This window comes from Hermetia illucens, chromosome 4, assembly GCF_905115235.1.
Source record: "Hermetia illucens chromosome 4, iHerIll2.2.curated.20191125, whole genome shotgun sequence".
Lineage (NCBI taxonomy): Eukaryota > Metazoa > Arthropoda > Insecta > Diptera > Stratiomyidae > Hermetia > Hermetia illucens.
In genome coordinates, this window is record NC_051852.1 from 18,808,352 (window position 1) to 18,830,283 (window position 21,932).

The window sequence follows — 21,932 nt, forward strand, 5'->3', positions numbered from 1 at the left end:
AAGTATAGTCGCAGGCTACTCATCGCGGAAGTGGTGAGGTCGATCCTGCTATACGCGGCCCCTGTCTGGGTGGGAGCATTGAACCACGCTGTCAACCGGAGGAAGATATGTTCGGCATACCGGCCAATTGCGCTAAGGGTGTGCAGCGCATTTAGGACGGCGTCGACGGAGGCAGTGTGTGTTATCGCAGGAATGATCCCTATAGATTTTCTAGCGAGCGAGGCACACTGGCTCTACGAAAAACGGAAGGCAAATCCAGCCGAGGTGAATGCGGATTTCCGAAAAGCCATCAGGAGAGAGTTGTGTGGCAAGTGGCAACAACGATGGGATAACTCGGACAAGGGCAGGTGGACCCATACATTGATCCCGTGTATCGAGAAATGGGTCAAATGGGATTATTCAATTAGCAGTATCACACGAAATGGTTGCCACAAGTACCTGGTTTACGCGGAAAGCGGTCCACAAACAAACGGGGGCCTGTCCAAACGAAATCACTTTCAACCAAATTGACCACGTGCTGATTGATCGTCTTAGCCTTGATGAATGTCAAAACATATATCGCTGGCTATCCGAAGTTTCGCTGGGCGAGGGTATATGCAACGAAGTTGATTGCACGCCTACTGAGTGAAATACGAAATAATGACTGCGTAGAGTTCAGCGTACAGTGTCTGGATATGGGACTGGATGAACTAAGAATTTGACGGGATTTGACGAAATGCCTATCTGTGTCGGTAGAGTTGGCGTTCGAGAGTGGTTGTTTGCTTGATGGGGTCAAGTACTTGTGGTGGGAGGGTGATCAGGCTTCGATAGTTTAGCGATCTGAGAGGGATAGTTCCGTGGCAACGCGTTACTTCCGTGAACTTTTCCACGGCAAAATCGATTTCTGATGCAGAAGGGGTGGATAGGAGGTCGATAGCAGACAGGTTGTCAGCTAGATTGCGATGGCACCGTAGTTAGGAAGGAGTTTGAGTTAGATTTTGGGAAGGCGACCAAAGGTGTTAATGTGAAAGATAAGGTTGTCATGGTTACTCAGGCTTGGGATGGTTGATAGGTCTTGAGAGGAGGAAGGAATCAGCCTATATAAGAGTGGATGATTTGTCTGTGGATTGTGATTTGTTGGTTGGTTGGTGGGAAGGAGGGTCACTTGGAGACGGTATAAGAGCCGGGCCTATCAGTTGAGGTTAATGGAGCTGTTATACCATGTGTTATGGTTGGCATTTAGGTCGCCACCTAATGCGAGGGGAAACGTTTACTTTGGCTAATTGGGAGAGGTTGGAGGTGTTGCGCTAGGATGGAGATGTCGGCCGGGATTGAGGATATAGAGGCCACCTACAATTATGACGGAAGAGTGGGTGGTGATGGAGACGATTGTTAGCTCGAAGGATGTGACAAATGTGGTTGGGATGAAGTTTCGCTGGGTGTGCAGAACATTTGCTACGTGGTTCTGCCTTAGCGGTCAATACGGTCAGAGCGGAAAGTGATATAGTTAGGAAAAGAAAACTTATGTTTCGGATTTAGTTTGGATTCGGTGAGAAGGAGTAGATTTGGTTTGTGGATATTAAGGAAGTCGGATAATTTATGACTTTTCTGTCAACTAATTACTGAATTGATGTTCAGCAATGCACTTTAGTTAACATTACTGGGAGACTTTTGGCTGGGAATGGAGGAGAGAGATACCCTCTTCCACATCGGCGAAGAAAGGGAAGTATAAGTGGATAAGGCGCTGAGTTGTGAAGCTAATTGACTGGTGGAGGTGTTGAATAGCATGTTGATCTCAGAGTCGAGGTTGAAAGTGGATTGCGGGCAGGTGGCGTTTCTAGCTATTGGTGCGTGGGAGATGATATGGGTAGGGATGGGGTTGGGCTTTGAGGGAGGGACAGATTGTGTTTGCCAAGTGAGGAGAACCTCTACGTGGTGGCACCGGAATACGCTGTTGTACTCACAGTGGTTTCAAGACCATGACGCAGTACGGGAAAGGTCCAAAGGCCTAATCAGGATGATCAGGCCTGAGTCCTCACGGTGATTCTTCTGAAGTGGCTTTAGGTCACAAGACCTTACCAGGGGTAAACTGGTACCATGAGGGCCGGGACAGCCGTTGAATTCTTATGTGTCCGGAGAATTCCTATCTTATATACCTTTACCTCGGTTATAGTGGTTGGCCCCCTAGTGGGAGTTTCATGGGGGTTGTCGTTACATATAAGCGAACACAGACTTTCACGCCTCGAAGTGGTGTTGCGTTTCAACACGGGTGCCGTACTCCTTAATTCGGTAGAGACTTAAGTAGGTCTTGCATCTACGAGTATGAATAAACTCAGCTATACACTCATTATAGACTGATATCGTTGGGTTTGTCCCAGAGGGGCTCTCATTGTGGTCACAAAATCCGTGGGGTAAGTTATCTCAACAGGTACTCATGTAAAACCACCGAGACGTAACTGTTCCTTCGGGCATTGGCATTGCATTTAACGAAACGGTAAGGAAGTTTGCATTTCGGTGCAGCGTGTCATATCGTGAAGCGGGACAGCCTCAAATTTGACGATGCAATGAAACATCGCCTTGGCTTTAATGAAAGAGAACTGTTGCAATTTTAGACTGAACGTCGCGTCCTGCCTGGATAATTAAGTGAGGGAATTTTGTCTGACTGACTGGTTTTGGCTTGTGATGATTGGGCGGCATCAACATAGTTTGTAGACGTTATTTAACGAGTGATGAACGAAAGGCTGAAGGGGCTTTGAGATAGTGTTATTGGTGGTGTTCGTTGTTGAAGAGGCCGATAGAAATAGGCACACCGCTAGTATTGCGCTTCCTCGAATTTGTTGTATTCCGGTCTCGTATGATTAAATGGGCGTGCGGGAGAGAAGAGCAATGAGCGTTCCGTTGCGACTCGTCAGAATCCTCAGGACAACGGTTAGTTATAGCATCAGTCTCCTTAGGCAGCAGGCTTTGTCTTCGTAATCTGACAACTCGCGACCTATCTTGGATTCGTTATCGTCGGAGGCTGACTGCGGGCTGCATTCGGAGCTCGATTGACCCTCATCCTCGCTATCTCCAATAGAGTCAATCCTTTTTGGGTTAGGATCTATTCTTTGGGCGGACAGTGACTTGTCACTGACTTGGCGTTTCGACATAGGTCGTTACGAAAATTGTCTTGGTGCTTGAGCTCGTGGGGCACTTAATCTCAGTTTTGTTACTTTCCATTTTATTAGCGGAGCACTACTAGAATAAGCCCGAAGTCTGACGCAAACTATGAAATAACAAGTTTGGTCATTGTTGGAACACCAGTTTATATACATCCACTGGGATACCATCAGGATCTAGCGCCTTCTTATTTTTCATAGTGAGAATTATCCCTTCGAGCTCTTTTATGGTGAAATTGCAGGTAGTACTCATCGTCTTCCTCGCTATTGCCATCAACCCGTAAGAAATGTGTAGGGAATATTGCCCGCACAATGCGGTCCATCTGGTCGGTACTAAGTACAATGAGTTTCCGCAGAGTCCCGTTTTCTGGGTGATCAATTTATAACCGAGTCCCCACGGATCCTTATTTGGCATCATTGACAAGGTTCTACTAGAAGCGTGTTTTGCTCGTTGCGGAGTCTCTTTTTAGCTGATCGGCACTTTGTCTTTGTGGCGCATGCATCCTCCAGGCAGTTTAAACTTTGTGCCAAATGAAGGAGATTATGATACTCCTTCCGTAGGTCGGCATTTTCCACCGGCCACCAGTGCATAGAAGGCTTGTCACGGTGAAGGACCCCCGGAACATGGAAGCTTCACAGGCCGTCGTTATCAGGTTCACCACTGAATTTACATTAGTGACCGCCACCACTCCCCGAAGTTCCCTCCTCTCTACCTGCTCCAAAAGCGCCAGCGAATCTCCCGATGTTCACCCTCGCAATCTTTTACACGCAGGTGGAGCGTCGGGATGGTGCACGCCGACAAACGTCATGTACTGGGTGGTCACTTGCCGAGAAGTCATCTAGAAATCGCTGCCCATCCACCGATATTGCCAATGAAAGTTAGTTTGGGATGGTTCTTTCGTAAAATGGGCACCGGGGCATTGGCGTGGACCCGGTTCCAGGATCCATTTGCCTCTGGAGTCTGGATGACGCATGCCCCAACCAAGCGTTTTTGGCATGTCCAAAATATTTAGGTCTCATTTCATTTATATTTCTAATTTGCGGAACTCATTCCTTAATAAACTTTCAGTTTTTCCTAAATAGAATATCACTCCCTTCCCATGTTTTCCGCAAAAAACTGATTGTTTTTTACCCCTCACATCATTGTAACTCAATATCCTTGCCGAGCAATTACCCTTTTCAATTACAATCAACGGAATAATGATTACATGCTCAACTAAGACCGTTGGCAGGGTGCCAAGCGAACCAAAACTGTGTCGTTTCATATTGACCCGTTCATTCTACCCCTGGGAAGCCCCAGTTAGAATTTCTATCTGGCATCCCTGCAAAGTTCAACTAGAAGTCGATGGGATCCAGACACAAAGGGGGTTGCCATTTGAATGGTTTTCATTACACCCCCAAACGACAGACTGTACATACTCCCTTCCTACTCTACGCACGCACTGATGGGGTGGCATCACCCACCCACCCACTATACCATTCTGTGCTGTCTTATTGTGAAGAACCCCTTGAGCGGGGTCGAAGGGGTGCAATTCGATAATATAGAATATGAAAATGGGTGCTTGCCCTCTTTTTTGTGTGTGTATTTGAAGAGAAGAACGTTTTCTTGTCTACTACCCTCGACGAGATGACATAAATTACACAAAGCTTAAGGAACAGACGGGTGAAAGCTTCGCGCTTCTTCTGTGCTCCATTACAACATAAATAATTCCAGCGTGTGCACGTATAGCGAGAATTGTGTTTTGTGCTGCAGGATTGCTCTGGCCATATCCGCTTTTCCGTACACGAACCAGAAAAGAGTCACTTTCCCTTTGTAACCGACCAGGAAAACGCTACACAAGAAAGTAGCTCCGGAAAATCGAAGAATCGTGATTGTGTCGTTCGAACGTATTTAGTGCGAGTATGTGAAGCCACCTCCGCCGTTTGCTTAGTTGGTCTCGCGTCTTGGGAAAAAGGTGGAAATCGGTCGATTAGCACGTTTGCTTGTGCATTTAAGTGCAAAAGTACAAAGCCATGTCCATAGTAGTTCTCGTGGCGAAAGTCGATGGAGAGTAATCGCGCAGCAGCTACCCTGACGGTCAGTGAATAGTTCCCAGCTCCCAGTGTTCACAGTGAAAAAGTCCGAAAAGTGCTGAAATGCAATTTTCCGATCCGTTTCCCTAGAAAAGCCACTCGAGGTTGTGTGATTGATCGATATTTCCGTCATAAAATTACGAGAGTACATAATAATAAATAACAAAATCGATAGTGCGATACGAGAGCAACCGCGTCTACTACAGCCCTCTCGAAGCCTCGTGCCAGGAGCTTCAACGCCGAGCGGAAAATGGCCTACAATAACCCATTTCTCGTATTGTATTTATTGTTTTTGTGGAACACTCCTAGCCAGCCGCCCCTTTCGCAATGTAACATGAGATATTTGCTATATTCCCGAAATGGTGTTTCTGGGACATAGTTTCGCCGTTCTCCTGACTAAGTCGGGCAGCAACAATGGAAAGGTGAAAACACACCACTCGGGGACGTTACAACAGAGCCAACACCAGCACCAAAGGCAATCTCGCCAATTACATAATACGAAAAGAATTATCCGCTTTCTCGGTTTCGCCACTCCACAATCATAGGCTGCCAGACTGTCGTGTGTTCCATATGATTGTCTCCGCTACGAGCCACCGCCATCGCCATTCTTTTCACCCCATCCCCAGGACATTCACTTTGTACGATAACTTGGCTACCAGGAGAGCATGAACGCCAATTCGAGGAATCATCGCTTGAGAACTCCCACCCCCGGTTCAATTCATTTTTGGTCTTGTTTCTATACCGCCGAGAGGTCGGCGTCCCGCAGGGGGGAATTCCGAACGTGGAATCAGGATTAAGGGAACAAAGGAGGGTGAGGCCGTCCAAACGAAATTTCACTGCTTTTTTCCCTGATTAGCCTTCTTCAGTCAGCGAAAGCTGTTTCTATCTCGCAGGCGGGAACATATTTTCGGGCATATTCAGTAGAGACAGTGGGTGGGAGACGTCCTCCACTCACCCACCACCCCCATTACTTTTATATGAAAATCGTCATTGTGTGGTTGACTATATAACACTGGAACGTGGATGGAAGGAGACGGGGCCCGGCATAATAAGTACCACGGGAACATATGACTGGATGGAGGGAAGCGCGAGAGGTTGCCATGCCACTGACAACATCATCGTAAAGTTGTTGGAGTAGGTTTTGTACACACAAAAGTTATTTCGAAGACGTAAGCGTGCGAGGAAGGACATTGCACGAGATGGGCATAATAAAGTAGGCAATAGTGGAAAGTTCTGGTGCTGAAGAAGCTCAAACGTACGAACACGTGAGAGTTTAATGAAGAAAAGGAAAAACACGCAAGTGGCAAACGGTTATTCGCTATTGTATTCAAGGAAGTCTCCACTCCAGTCAACGCTTTGGGTCCTTTGCAAAATTCAATTTGCTTTGGGGAATAGAACGTACGATAATGGGTTCCTGGTGCTCTTTTTTGGGCCTGCGGTGTTTATATTGTTCAGTGGAAAAGTAAACGAAACCGTGCATCATTATGAAGATGAGGTGACTTAAATTGTTGGGATCCGGTGATTTCAAGGAGATTTTTTCTTCGCCATATGAATTTTTGTGTCGTTGAATGAGTTGGAAGCGGATGCATAAAGATGGAGAATGGAATCTATTATTGCCTACAACATAAACTGTAATTCTTTCATGTTATCCTTGTATGTGGGAAGGAAGTTATATTTTTGGCATGTTGTCATGCAAAGGATATTTGGTATTAAAGCAAAGAACTTCTCTCCACCCCTACTCGGGGGTTATAAAGTTCGGTTTTCGTGCTTTGCAATGAAGTATTCAGTCCGTCGTGAGACTTGGCTCTCTGAAATGGCTACATTCAATCAGCTCACGTCAATATCGACAATATCGGCTTTATAACAGTTATGAAACTGGGGGACGACCAAATGAAGATCCTTGACTTGTGTTAATTACGAGGGTAGGGCTATTAAAAATTGGTGTATTTCGAGCCCTCAAGTCGCTAGCATGTAAGTTTACCCTCAATAGCCGTCGTCAACACGATAAATTGTGTGGATCCTTTGGGTTTCAACTGAGCTGCAAGTAGGTTCTGATCATTCCTAGCGGGGAAATCAACCGTGTCAATCCAGGAGGTGGTCTTCGAGCTTATACATATGTGTCCATACCACCCTTTTTAGCTATCGAACAACAGGTATTGGAGATACTATAATACTTTCGGACTACTTGAATGGAACAAGAACTTGAGGTTCTTGATCAGTTTATGGATACATTAGATGAGTTGGGATAACCTTAAGGTGATGCAATTCTGCATAATAATAATATTATCCAGGATTGTCGCACTGGTTCCCAAAAGAACTATTGTTCTCTTTTACTGGTTATAGTATGTCATGCTTTGTTATGTTCCCTACTTCCAAGTGTTTTAACCCGGTATCTGGAATCAGGTATTCTCACAGGTGGCCGAGCCTACTTTGTACAAGTGCCTGACATTGTCCTAAAACATATGTGGAGGTTTCATGACTCTCCTCATAGAATCTGCAGACAGTATCCGTACATATTCCTAACTTCTCCAGGCGCCAATGAGTATTCCCACCATGAACCTGAGGCTCTTCTGGGTGACTTTAGAACGCATGGATTCGTATACTCCCATGAGCACCCTGGACTGTTGCATTCCTGGTATGTTTACTCAGTACAGTTCCATCACTCCTTCACCTACATTTTTCAAGGTCGTAGGCATGAACCTATTTCCGACTCCACAGAATGGCGCTAGCCTGTATAGCGGGGTCGTTGCTCCTTTCCTCGAGAGCCCATCTGCTACCTCATTGCCTTCTAACCAAATGTGGCCTGGAACCCAGAATATCTAGACATTATTGGATGAGTCGAGCGTGTTTAGTATGTTACAGACCAGTTTGGAATTCATCTGGTATGACCTTAGTGCCTTAATAGCCGCTTGGCAGTCGATTAGGATAGCAGTGTTCTGTCCCCTTTCGAGGTTGAAGCAGGCACCTTTTCTTGGACTAATGACCCCGGTGCCTGCTCCCTCTGCCGTAAGAAATCCGTCAGTGTACCAGGTAATCAGCTGCTGATTTAAGCTATATGCCAATGCCACGCTCTTCTAGTTTGCCCTGTTGCTTCAATGTGTTTCAAATTTCTTATATAAGCAGCTCCCCGCTTTACTGGTGCTCCCAGACATAGTGAAGAGCGTCCTTGTCTTTACCCGAATGTGCAGATGGGGAGGAGTGAATCCCAGAAGGATGCCATTTGGGCATGCTTTCATTGTCCCACTGATACTCGCCAGTCTTCGTATTTTGTGTAATTCCCTGGCTGTTATGCTGATCATTCGCCTTGCTATTTTAGTGTATATCCAGTGTACTATTTTCGGGTGTGTTTAAGGTGGGGGAGAGATAAAACCACTGAGCACTCAGATCTTAGTGGTCCATTGTACTCGATTCCCCCGTCTAATGGAATATCTCGGATCCCCGCTGCAGTTGTAGCACATCAGCATAAAAAATCTGATGTCTGATGCGTCCATAGGCGGGGCACTCACATAGAAACTAAATAAGAAAACATAACATATATCCACATTACTACCTGAGGCCTAAGTCCCCATGTCGAGGCAAAGGTCCGCCTATATAGTTCATAAGCTGTGGGAGCTTGTTTCATCTTTATCTCTACATATTTGTTCCGAAGAAGCTTCTTGTCTAGAATGACTCCCAGATATTTCACTTCTTCGGAGAGTTGAAGGATTGTACCCCTCATCTCTGGAAGGCGAAGACTATTTAGTTTCCTCCTTTTGGTAAATAATACCATTGAGGAGAGACACCAACTATCAATCAAATCAACGGCACGCTATGTATTTCTACAAACTATTCCGAGATCTCGATCAACAGCCAGCGCAGCCACGTCATCTGCATAAGCTTGAACGTGTATTGGCACATTTTGCAATTCGCATAGTAGTGAGTTGATCAGCGTACTCCACAGAAGTGGCGATAGTACACCCCCTTAAAGGCAGCCTTTCGTCGCTTTTACCACGCTTGGTTCTGCAGCAACGTTCATGTCCTCATTCCCAAGAAATTTCGCCTTCATTCGCAGTACCTTCCGTTCTCATCGGCTATGTGCCTTCCTAGGTTTACGGGGTCCGGGCTGCATGGATCTGTTTTCACATACCGACGTTAGACCATTTGCGTCCACATTACTAGGTTCTCTTTTTTCCGTTTTTTCCGGGTACAGGCTGAGGAGAAGTTTCTGACAGACAAGCTTGTAGCCCCTCCTCCTTTGTGACAAAAGTTTCCTTCTGCCAAGCTTGCTTCTCCCGTATTTTAAAAGAATTAGGCAGTAGTGCCACCGACAGGCTGTTCGTAGCCGGGTTTCCAGTCCCTCTCATTAAGGGAGTTGCTGTACTATCCTTTCTGGCTGACCGTGCCGTAGGCACCGGGTGTAGGTTTTCCACTGAAATGGAGAGCCTGTCTTCCACAGATTTCGCCGTGGGGAAGCATAAATTTGGAGAGGCTACCGAAATCCGTGCCTCGGCCACGACCTGATTTCTCAAAACCTCGGGTGGATTTGAAGTCTGCGACTTCTTACCACTTGGAGAGTTACAGTTCTTTGTTTCCATCTTTATGTGTTTTAGGACACCCTTAGTGTAGCAGTAAACTACCACCGACTCCCCCACCACGACAAGGTGGTGTCCCCATTTTTCGTTGCTATGGACCTGCAAGTCATCAGAGTCCGATCGTCTAGAGTCGCTTTTGGTGTAGTGATTCCCAAATATTTGACCATACTATGTAATCTAATGGCACTCAGGTGATGAAGCTTGTAGTTTCTAGTAAATGGTATTATATTCGTCCTGGCTAGATTGATGCACAGCTCGGTTTTCCTATACCAGTTACTAGTTATTTTAGTCCAGTTTGGAATCTGTCACATGGGGTATCATCAGCATAACGCTGAACCTGTATTCCGGTGTTGGTTAGCTCTCTTAAGGGTCGTCAACTACCATTAATCGGGATAAAACCCCACCTTCTTGACAACCTTGAGTAGTGTTCATGAAAATACAAATTGTACCTGTTGATACTTTTATTTGCGTAATTTAACACATTCTGCCCATCCAGGAGGCCAGGGTCTTTCTCATTCCCTTGCGGATCAAGCCATTTCGTACCTCTGTTCGCGATGTCTTATCGAACGCTTTTTCGATGTCCAAACACGCATACAGAGCTATTTCTTTTCTTTCTATGGCATCCCTTACTACATCTGCCAGCTGCTATAGTGAAGCTTCGGTTGACGGTCCTGCTTGGTAAGCGTGTTGACATGGATGTAGGGAATTGTGCATTAGAATTTTAGTTGTAATATAGTTGTCTATGACCTTCTCTGCCGTCTTGAATACGTACGATGTCAGACAGATTGGTCTAACAGATTTATGGTGAAAAGGATCCTTTTTACCCGCTTTCGGAATAAAGACAAATGTTGTAGTTCTTCTGGCGGAGTTGATCAGTCGTGAGCCATGTAAGCCGAGGAAATACACGTTCTCCGTTCGCGCCTCTTCCAATTTGACCACGCTGGAATTCAGGTTTGGACTCAAAAAACCGTACAGACTCTTTCTAGCGAAGATACATGCTCTAGGTCTGCCTTGATAGTGTCTCTTGTGCTGCGGAATAAATTATAATATTTGCTTTGGATCCCTTTCATTGTTCGGCCTCCTCAAATACAGGGCTTCTGTATTAGATCCTTGGAGAATTTGTCCTCATATGCTATAACGTGGAACCCACGGAGCACCTGGGAAGAATCGAAGCAGATGATGAATCCTCTTGTTCGCATCTATCGTTCAGGAGATGCTAAATGCCATCTTCGACAGCCTGCCCTCAACACTGGTCCATACCTCCGACCCTAATTTGCAACTAGCGGAATTACCATTCGCCAGCGCTACACATAAGTAACTCCTCACGTCACGTCACTGAAGGGTCTCACAGTTCGAGACTTGTCGGCTGGCTGTTGCTGCTTACCTGTTTGCAGACGTTTCTTGGTGTTCGAGCCCTTGCACCCTCTGCTTGTGTTGTTTTTCGATCTCGTTTTGATACGGTTCCCAAGCGTTTGCTATTATATTTTTCAACAATCGCCTGGTATTCAGTGTATGGCCTTCTGGCACTGACTCTTTAGCAGGGCCAGCGGATCACTGCTTGTCTGCTGGGTTGACATTCTTGTTAGCCTTTGCTTTTGAGGGGACGTCGATGGTTTTCGGTTGGTAATCGCTACACCCTACTCGACGATAACGGATTTCAAGCTGGAAGTCCATTTTTCGTCTCGCTCCCGGATGTCCCTGCTGTTGCTTTTAGCACAGCGGAGCTATGGGTGGCACTGAATGTACTGCTCTCGGTAGCTATTGTCTCCTGGCTGCCAGCAGTTGAGTCCATGTCTTGGTCCCACCAGGATTGAGGGTTGCGCAAGGTATTCAGGAAGTCGCATACTAAAGGCTAAGTTTCCAATTGGCCACGCAGCCCTCGGCGTATGCTGATCCACTTTGTCTTGGGGTTCTGTTAGCATCTTATCTAGTTAACTGAGGACGATCCCCAGACTGTTGCTTCCGACTCGTCAGTTGGATGAGCCTTATCCCAACCCAGCCTAACACCCTCTTGATCCGTCTTGGCGATTTTGCAACTTTAACCAGAAGCATAACTAATGAGGCTGTAAGCATGCTCAGTAAGTGCTTAGGCAGTACATTTGAGGAAGTCCTCAGCTTATTTTAAGCTCAACTTTAGTTGGAGGTTGTCGTGGCAAGATGGCAGGGAGCCGATCCGCTCTTATTCTGTTGGATCCTTCACAGACTGATGTGAAGCAGGATCACATTGTGGTTGGAGGGAAGTCTATTGGGATAAGGTATCTTCTCGGGCTGCCCTTAAAGAGGGATCCCCTCCCATTTCTTTTGCTGAGGCTCCTGGTAATGGACATTTTGGTCAAGGTGTTTGCGCAAGCGTTCGCGGTTTACTTAGCCGTAATAATTATCACCAGGTTTGCGGACACAATATGTGAAACTTTGTAGATAATCCATAGTTGGTGTTCATAATGCAATATGCCTACATCGTTTAAAAGTGATAAACAGTGGGAAGCTTCTGGAAGAGATCCAAAAGGTCAGTTACCTAATTATTTTTGGAATCATGTGTACTCCCCCGATCATGAAGCTCGAATCTTGGTGGGGTCGTATCATTCGAATCCGCACCGACAATTGAGCAGTGCTATCAGCACTAAATAGCAACACCTTATCAACCAGTTGGTGCGGAGGTGCTGAAACACTCGAATATCGCTGGTGATGAGGAGGCTGACAGACCGATTCAGTAACTTCGTGGGTTCACTATCGTGGGACCACGGACGTGTTGTGGACGGGGCATTTTTACTTTTACTGTCTCCCACTTTTTGGGACCTGAAATATCTAGTAGGGCTTATACCAGGACCCCGCTTCTTGAATTACCCTATGGAAAAATTGGGGTGGTGGTTTTGGTTATAGGTAGTTGATGTGAGGCAAAGTAGAAGAGAGCCCTATATTTCACATGCAATTCTTTGGCCTATTTAGGCGATGATATTCCGATGAGTATCCATACTCTACGTCGCTGGAAGATGATACCAGATTCTCAAACGCTTATAAACATCTCAGGTGGGAAACTGTTGAATAGACAATTGTATGGGACAGTACAATGGGTCTATTCTCCAATTTGAAGAGCCTCAAAAATTGTTGATCGACCCTGTCAATGGATTCCTTCTTTCTATTTCAGGGGTTTCCAGAGGACTCGTAGTTTGAAAGCATTTACTGCCATTTCCAGCCCTCCTCATCTCTTTCAGGATTCCCAAAGGTTCTTTGTCATGGGATTTGAGTCTATTTCAAGCGTTTTAGTTGGTAGGATGCTTCTTAGGCATTTAGCGTTTCTTTTTTCGCTGCATAGTACAGGGCGAGGTTGGCCAACTTTATGGCAAAATTACCGAAATTCGAGCAATATTTCCTAGGTCACCTCATGGTCTGTGGGCTGAAGGATGTGGACTCGACATAAATCCAACCAAAACGGAACTGGTGCTATTCACTACCAAGGCAATGGTACCTGAATTCGACTTCCCATGGATAAATGAACAAAGATAAGCTCTTCCCTTCCGAAGCTAAATTTGAGATTGAAATAGAGGGCGGGGTTCTGCTCTTGGTTGTCCTTCGGTGGGTCTAGCTGTTAAGGTAGGAATGTATTTGCACTACTTAGTAGCCGCTGGCCGCAGATGACGAGCCATTGACACCTGCGCCAAATCAAGGAGGATACAAGATTGCGGCGATTTATACGGGCGCCTATAGAAGACCATGCTGTCAGATTCGGCTGACTTTCGCATTTCCGAAGTTGCGAAGAAGAGGGAGAAACCTTCAAGCACTTCCATTGCACTTATTGTAGGGTAGAAGCGCTGCTTTTCTTCGTACATGCTGCAGGCTCGTGCTGAGATCAGAGCTGGCTGGACTCTGCCCCGTTACTCTTTCCATAGCAGTCATGGTCTAAGGAGTTTGTGGCATCAAAACAGCGCATCTCAGCGCTAATTGGGCTCCACAGAGCGGACACTGATACCTACTTAACTACTGCATGGTCAATATTGCCATATGCTTTTTTAAGTCTACAAAGATCTGGCAGACCGGCATGCTATATTCTAAGCATTTTTGGAAGACTTTTCTCTTGCGAATATGTGGTCGACTGCATGATTAAATTCTCCCTTGACATTCGCAAAATATATTCCTGGTGTAAGGCTTTACCTCTTTTCAATAATCTGAAATGTATACCACGAGGAGGGTATCCTCAGCTTCCAGACAAAATCAGAATTCTTGCTGTTCTTAAAAAAATTCAACCCTGTGTAGGATTCCCAATCAGAGAATATCTTAAATATGAGTCTTTGAATCCCTCTTTTTCCAGAAGTCGGTCCTAACATAAATGTTGATAATACATACCTACAATATATACATTCTTACAGAACACCCAAAAAAAAGTAATTTCTTGGCAGTGAAAATTGTTCGTCCATGTTTGGCAAATAAGGATAACATTCTGCTTTTACAGCAAAAATAAATTAAAGTGTAAAATGTAATAATTCGGCTTCTAAATATGAAAGTGATAGAAAAATGATATAAATAAATTGAAGTAAAATAAATAAATTGCCTAATCTACCTTGACAAAAGGAACACGAATCAAAGATCAAATCATGGAATACGATTTACGCAAGCAGAAAAGATTAGGTCCAGCGCCAATTGCTTCTTTCGAGAAGTCCTTTGAGGACAATAATACATCAGGGACGCCAGAGCTATCTAGACAGGATGCTGTACATGTCACGTCATCAGATAGTGATAAACAAAATGTAAGTATGGATTTTACAAATTATTAAACAAACATATCTTAATGGTTAACGGTTAAAAAACGTTCACCCTGCTTCCGAAACTCTTAGTCAACCCAATTTTTTTGCGAATTGTCTCCGCCCACTGCCTGCTGACCACCTGAGTTGGCGTCGACACTCAGCCAAAGACTTTACCATCCATATGCAGTTTGTACGACAGAGGAACACTTCCTCATCACGGCAGGATGCCCTTGTTCACTTGGCTGGTGTGCTGAGGTCGCGTAGAAGACGGGGCAACAACCCTGTCAGTCAGACCAAAACAGGGTGGCCGAGGAGAACCTCTACGTGGTGGCACTGAGAAACGCTGTACTCAGTTTGGTTTCCTGGTCTTGATGCAGTTGATGAACGCTCCAAGACTTACTTATTGGACTGCATGGGGGCTCATTTGAAGTGGCTTCGGTTACGACACCTTACCAGGGGCATACTGGTGCCATGAAAACCAATTTACATGCTTCAGGAGAATTCCTGGTTCCTGTATTTTCAGCTCGGTTGTAGCGGTTGGCCCCTTGTGGCAGTTTCATGGGGGTTGGGGTTACGTCGAAATGAACAAAGAGACGTTTGGGCTCCAAACGTGGAGTTGCATTTACAACTCGGGTGCCGTATTGCTTATTCGATACGGAATGCTGTATGAATGCTGAGTCATACACTCAGTATAGACTGGTACCCTTGTTGCTTGTAAGAGCGCTAGTCTAATTGTGGTCGCAAAATCAATCCGTGTCTTAAGAAAACCGTGGGGTTAAGTCAACTCGACAGGTAAGAACTCTAAACCACCAAGAACGTAACTGACCCTTTGACTGATTGACAGGCCCTTTACTCGCGTGGCACCTCTCGACTTGATTTCGAATCGACGGCGATGATTTTTTTAATGACTTACTTGCAGCTTTTAGGGATGTCGAATTGGTGGACCTCGGCGCAAAACCGCGATGTCTGGAGTTCCTTATTAAGGCAGGCCTAGACCGTATACCGGTTTTTGCCCCGTTGATGATGATGATGACTTGCGATTTCGAAATTCAACCATAAATGTTCCGCTCCATCTTCTCTTCATGTTGACACACTTGACACCCCGAACCAACTGCTACGTGGGATAAAGGGCGGGGATAAGGTTAGTGGTGAGCTTCTGTCGTTGTGGTTGCAGCAACTTCCGGAAAGCATTCAGGCCATCTCGACCTGTGTGGACTCCGGATCGTTGGAGGTGTTAGCAAACATTTCTGACAAAATCCATGAGGTGCATGCGCGCCCCGTGGTCAATGAAGTGCCGTGGGAAGCCACGGGCCAAATTGTTGAGCTGCAGCAAACGGTGGCAACCCTCGCGGCTACTGTCTCCAAACTAGTGACAACAGTTTAAGCTCTTCGTTCGGGTGGTAGGTCCTGAACTAGTTCGAGGTCGCCAACCGAAATGGGCGATCGGGTAGTCGGGTGTCGGAGTCTTCAACGAGTTCTGCAATTTGCTGGTACCACCGCATTTTTGCCGACTAAGCAAAGAAATGTGTCAGCATATGTTCGTTCACGACTTCAAAAAACTAAATTCGTTGGGAGCTCCTGGGGCAGCGGCTACCTAGAATGCAGCTTCACGGCGTTTAACAATTTTCGATCCTTTGAGTAAGTGCTATTATCTGATCGAAACAGGCGCAGACGTCTCAGTTCTCCTGGCATCGCAGAATCACAAACTGATTCCGCATCAACTCAAACTAGCGGCGGCAAATTCTTCAACCATATATACTTACGGCTACAGGGAAGTGGACGTAAGTCTGGAACTTCGACGAACGTTCTCATGGCATTTCGTAGTAGCGGACATCAATAGTCTATATTGGGCGGAGAGTTTTTAAGCCACTGTGGGTTCCTAGTAGATCTGCAGAATAGGTCCATCTTGGCAACTGCTCTACTGTCAATCTTTCGATCAATTTTGAAGAGATAGCTGACCCTCGCGCTCGTGCGCTTCTTCAAAAATACAGCAATATAACTACCGAAAGTAGTCTCTCGCAGTCAGCTAAGCATGATGTATAGCACCACATCTGCTCTACTGGCTTTCACATTTTCTCGAAGGTGCGTCCATTGCCACCCCAGAAACCCGCTCTTGCAAAGAGAAAAATTGACACACTTTTAACGCAGGATATTTGCAGACCATCTAATAGCGGCTGGTCTTCTCCACTACACATGGTTCAAAAGTCCAGCGCCGATTGGAGACCATGTGGCGATTACAGATGTCCGCATGCTCAGTCCTGAGAAACCTTAACTTTTGCTTCGTGTACTTGCATGATGTTTTGCCTTTTATTCTGAGTCTGAGCATTTAGAACATCTGGAATACATTTTTCAACACCCCCTAGAATCCGGTTTTGTACTTAACGTTGAAAAGTGGAAATTCCTTCAACAGCAAATGAAGTTGTTAGGCCGCATGATTTCCTTTGATGGAATCCAATCAGATCTAAACAAGGTTCAGGCCATCATAGACAGATTCTAAGACGGTTAAGGATCTGCGAAGGTTTTTGGGCATGTTAAACTTCTATTGTCGTTTCTTGCCCAAAGCCGCACAACATAAAGCGATCCTCAATGCCTACTTATCTTGACCCAAGGCCGATGACTATTATTATTCTGCTAAGGGAAAGTCGCACCGCGTCCTTGAAGCATTATTGCCCCCATTTGCTGGGTATAGTGTACATATTAATCATAGTATCTCAAGCAAACCTATAACCGCTAGGAATTTTAGTATATTCCCTACTTCCAGATCTTTCAAGTTTGCATCTGGTATTGAGTGTTCTCCCAGATGCCTCGGCCTACTTTGCAGAAGTGCCGGACACTGCCCCAGAACGTGTATAGAGGTTTCATCACACTCCGCACAGAACCTGCAGGCAGTGTTCGTAGATATCCCTAGCTTCCCTAGATGTTAGTTTAGCTGAAAGTGACCAGTGAGAATTCCCACTATGATTCGGAGGTTTTTTTTTTGGTGAGGTTTAAACAGTCTTTTGTGCGCATGGGTTCGTATCCTCCAATAAGCACCCTGGACTGCTCCATTCCTGGTAGGATCCGTCCAGTATAGTTCCCTCAACCAAAGACCAAAGACTAACGCGTATTTGCGTAGTCTACAGAAGCCGTCCAGGCTTTTGACCTAGCCAAACGACTGCTGGCTGACGCTACATTCCCGTCATTTCCTCAAACAAATGCATCCCTAGCCGTATTCGCCGATGCCTCAGACATCGCAGTAGGTGCTGCCCTTCACCAAAAGGTGAACCAAATCTGGCAGCCGTTAAACTTCTTTTCTGAGAAATTGAATACAGCTCAATAGAACTACTATAGTACCTATTATCGTGAGCTATTAGCAACGTACATGGCAATAAAGTACTTCCGATTCTCCCTAGAAGGCAGGCCGGTCACAGCCTCTTACTTTCGCGTTTAAGCAGAAGCCTAACAAAGCGTTTCTTCGCCAACTCCGGCACCTGAGTTCCATAAGCCAGTTTAATTCCGACATCCAACATGTGTCCGGCAAGGATAATGTAGTTGCAGATGCTTTGCCATGCGTTTCAGAGATTGAAATCCCTGCCACGGTCGATTTTTCGGCAATCGTCGAGGTACGACGTATTGCTTCAGAGCCTCAGGAACAACTATATATTCCGGCCGCTTTTCGCAAGGAAGTATTCCATGCAATACACGATCTTGCGCATCCAGGCATGTGGACAACGAATCGGCTTGTCACTAGTAGATATTTCTGGCCATCAATGAATAAGGATGTTAACTCCTGGACCAGCCAGAGCATCGCGTGCCGGAAGTGTAAAGTCACCAAGCACGTAGAGAGAGGTAGGCTCATTTTCTCGGTCTGCAAAGCGTTTTCACACGATCCACTTCCATATTATTGGCCCCTTTGTCTGAATGGATCCCACGCTTTGGAGTTCCGGCCGAATGCAGTTCGACTCTAACCTATTTTCGTAGTTGGGGAAACTCCTGGGCTCCACTGGATGATCGCATACCACCCGCAATGCAATGGGATGCTGGAACGCCGGCATGGGACACTGAGGCCCCTATAATGGTACACTGAGTCCTCGGTTTTAAACGTAGGTACCTGTCTTGAGACTTAATCCTACGGCCTTCTTCAGGCACGGATTGATTTTGTGACCACCATCAGAGCTCCGCTGAGACAAGCGCAACGGTACCAGTCTATACCAAGTGCATGGCTTAGCATTCATACTGGTGGATGCAAGAATTACCTAAATCTCTACCGAACTATGGAGTACGGCACCCGTGTTGATACGCAACACCACGTCGAGGCCCGAAGGTCTCTTCTCGCTCGAGCATAACCACAGCCCCCATGAAACTCCCACAAGGGGGCCAACCGCAACCAACCGAGCTGTACTCAGATACGACAGGAATTCTCCTAAAGTATAAGAGCCCAGGGGCTACCTCGGTTCCCATGGTACCAGTATACCCCTGGTAAGGTTTCGTGACCGAAGCCACTTCAGATGAGTCTCCGTGCAGACTCGGGTCTGATCGCCCTTGCTAGGCCTTGGAACATTCGCCTACTGCATCACGGTCGACAAGCCAATGCGATACAGCGGTTTCCGGTGCCACCACGTGGAGGTTCTCCTCGGCCACTTGGTTTTGGTTCAGCCGACAGGGTTGCCGCCCCGTCTTCCTCCCCGCCACCTCAGAGCACCCCTATAATGGTACACGATGACTCCTCGTGGTCGTTTTATTTGGCCTACATACAGCCCATCGCGAGGACCTAGATGTCCGCACACACATTTTGGTTCGCGTGAATGCTTCCCGGAAGCCCTTGCAGCCAGCACATGAGGGCCCATATGAAGTGCTGAAGAGGGGGGAGCACTTCTTTTGTCTTTGGAGCTGAGGTTTCAAGATGAGGGGTGCACGGCGCGTGAGATTTGATCTGCGTCTTTGGCGGGCCAGGAGTCGGGTCTATCGCTGAAGGTTTGTTGGATTGTTTTACCCAGGCGAGGACCAGTTTTCTGATTTTCCTGAACGTGTTATTAGATGTTGGCGGTATATAAGGTTAAAATTCGTTCAAGGTTGCAGATTGCGGTTTACGGAGAATATCTATCTCTAAATAGTTTCCGTCGAAGGGTCTTTTTGAATTTGATATCGTTAAAGATATTATTGGGCAAGGAGATGAGGTTGCGACTTGGAACCAGTTCACTGCATACTCGCTGAACTACTTTAGTGTACTGGTGAACTGTTCAGTCGATAGTGTCGTTAGATACTGTGCTATTGGATGGGACCAGTACTAGATCAAGTCTGGACCTAAGAATCCGGTTAATGAGCTTTCAGTTCTGGTAATCCGGAACTGAGGGTGGATGAGAATGTGACTAAAAAACATCTCTAGCGGGTTCAATACCCTGGGTATTTATAGAAGGGGAAGCTTTCTCATGGACAAGTATAGAAATGGAAACACTCCTGGCATTGTGAAGCAAATTGCCGAATGAGAGGGACGATTACTTTTTTCGTTCCCGTAACGGTTTTAGATATATCCTTCTTAACTAGCATATGAATGCGGATAGTCCCCACCAAGTGCTACAAGTGTCTGCACTCTGGGCACGCGTCAGCAACTTGCAAGGGACTGGACAGGAGAACAGCATGCCGGAGATGCGGCCAGGTAGGTCATAAGGTGAAGATCTGCAATGAAAGTGAAAATTGCGTTCTTTGCGGGGATTGTTGCGCGCCTGGTCAGAGCGTTGTGCACACTGCAGGCTCGGGACGGTGTCCAATCTTCAGGGCGGAATTGGAAAAGGCTAAAGCGCGAATAGCATGATCCCCATTTTACAAATTAACATGCACCGGAGTGCAACCGCTCACCAGTTACTAGCACAGTTTGCGGCGGAAGAAATTCTGATCTAGGGCTAATTAGCGAGTAATACCGAAACAGGGACCCGGCTTCGTGGCATCTCGATTTATCGGGCACCGCCGTCATTTGAGTTCGAGGCGACGTCCGGTTTCGTGTTTTTCCAAACGCGGAAGGAATGGGTTTGTCTGGATCCGGTGTTTAGGTATAACGTTTTTTAGCGAGGGGCGTGATGCTCTGGAGAACACTGTTTCAAACACGGAGAGACGAACCCTGGTAGCTGGTGATTTGAATGCCAGGGTCCTTGAATGAAGCATACCTCAGTCAGACTCCAGAGGGAAATGGATTCTGGAAATGCCGACCAGATTCGGGCTCGTAGTTTTAAACACCGGATCCACGCCGGCACCCGGGCTGTGAAGGAAGCATTCCTGATGTCACTTTTGCGCGGAATATCTGTCATCATCGGTGGATGGGTGGCGCATCCTAGAACACTTCTCGGTAAGTGATCACCAGTACATGACATTCGAAGTGGATGACGCTACTTGCCGGCGAGCACCAACCCGACGCTCCCCTTGCCTGTGGAATGTCGCGAGGGTGAATATCGGGAAGTTCGTCGAAGCTCTTAGAGCAGGCAGAGCCACGCTGGAGGAAGCTCTGAGGGGTGATAGCGCCCCAGCTGACACTGTCGTAAATTCAGTGATCAACCTGATAACGACTGCGTGTGAGGCTCCTGCCTTCTATGTACTGGTGGACGGTAGAAATTGTCGACCTAAAGAGGGAATGTGATAAGCTCCACCGTTTGGCACAACGTTTATACGCCAACGAGGCGGCATGCGCCACAAAGGCACAATATAGATCAGCAAAAAAGAGACTCCGTAGCGCTATAAATAAAAGCAAAGTTTGCGGCTGGCAGAACCTTATCAACGTGGTGAATGACGACCCTAGGGGACTTGGCTGTAAGCTTGTCATTCAGAAAATCAGAGCTTTGCGGTAGACTTACATACTGAGTACCGACCAGATGGTCCACATTTTATGGGCATTATACCCCAGACATCCTGTACGGATTGATGTCAATAGCGCGGAAGGATTACTTCCTTTTCACAATGAGAGAGCTCGAAGAAGCGGTTCTCACAATGAAAAATAAGAAGGCGCCCAGTCTTGATGGCATCCCAGCGGAAGTCTAAAAACTGGTGTTCCATCAACGGTCAGAATTGCTGCTTGAGGCGTTCAACGCTTGCTTGAATGAGGGCATTTTCCTTGTCGCTGGAAAGTGGCCAGATGCGTGCTGATCAGTAAGGATAAAGGAAACACGGAGCTGTCGTCTGCAACTGACCGTTTGAATGCTTGATATGGCCGGGAAAGTGATCGAGAGGCTCATCAGGAGTAGATTCGCTGAAGCGATCCGCGCTGCCGGGGACTTATCCCCAAAACAGCTTGGGTTCAGAACAAGGAGATCGACACTGGATGCAGTTATGGAGGTCGTAGATGTGGTTCATCGAGCCGAGGCACACAACCACCGATCTCGGCGGATAATGCTCCTCATAACGCTTGATGTCAGAAATACCTTCAATTCCGTAATATGAACAGATAT

General features: G+C 46.5%; 1 protein-coding gene across 7 annotated transcripts in view; it reads left to right on the forward strand.

Moving 5' to 3' along the window:
- Positions 1 to 4,773: 4,773 nt before the first annotated feature.
- The window catches only part of LOC119655928 (serine/arginine repetitive matrix protein 2), a 69,155-nt gene continuing 51,996 nt past the window's right edge, over positions 4,774 to 21,932 (forward strand). For 3 of the 7 annotated variants that reach the window (XM_038062101.1, XM_038062108.1, XM_038062106.1), the window contains exons 1-2: positions 4,774 to 5,214; positions 14,088 to 14,523. In XM_038062101.1, coding sequence (XP_037918029.1) covers positions 14,371 to 14,523 — 153 coding nt within the window. In that variant the 5' untranslated portion in view covers positions 4,774 to 5,214; positions 14,088 to 14,370. Of the gene's footprint in view, positions 5,485 to 14,087; positions 14,524 to 21,932 lie in introns of all 7 variants that reach the window. The other 4 variants (XM_038062102.1, XM_038062105.1, XM_038062103.1 and 1 more) reach the window with 4 other exon arrangements.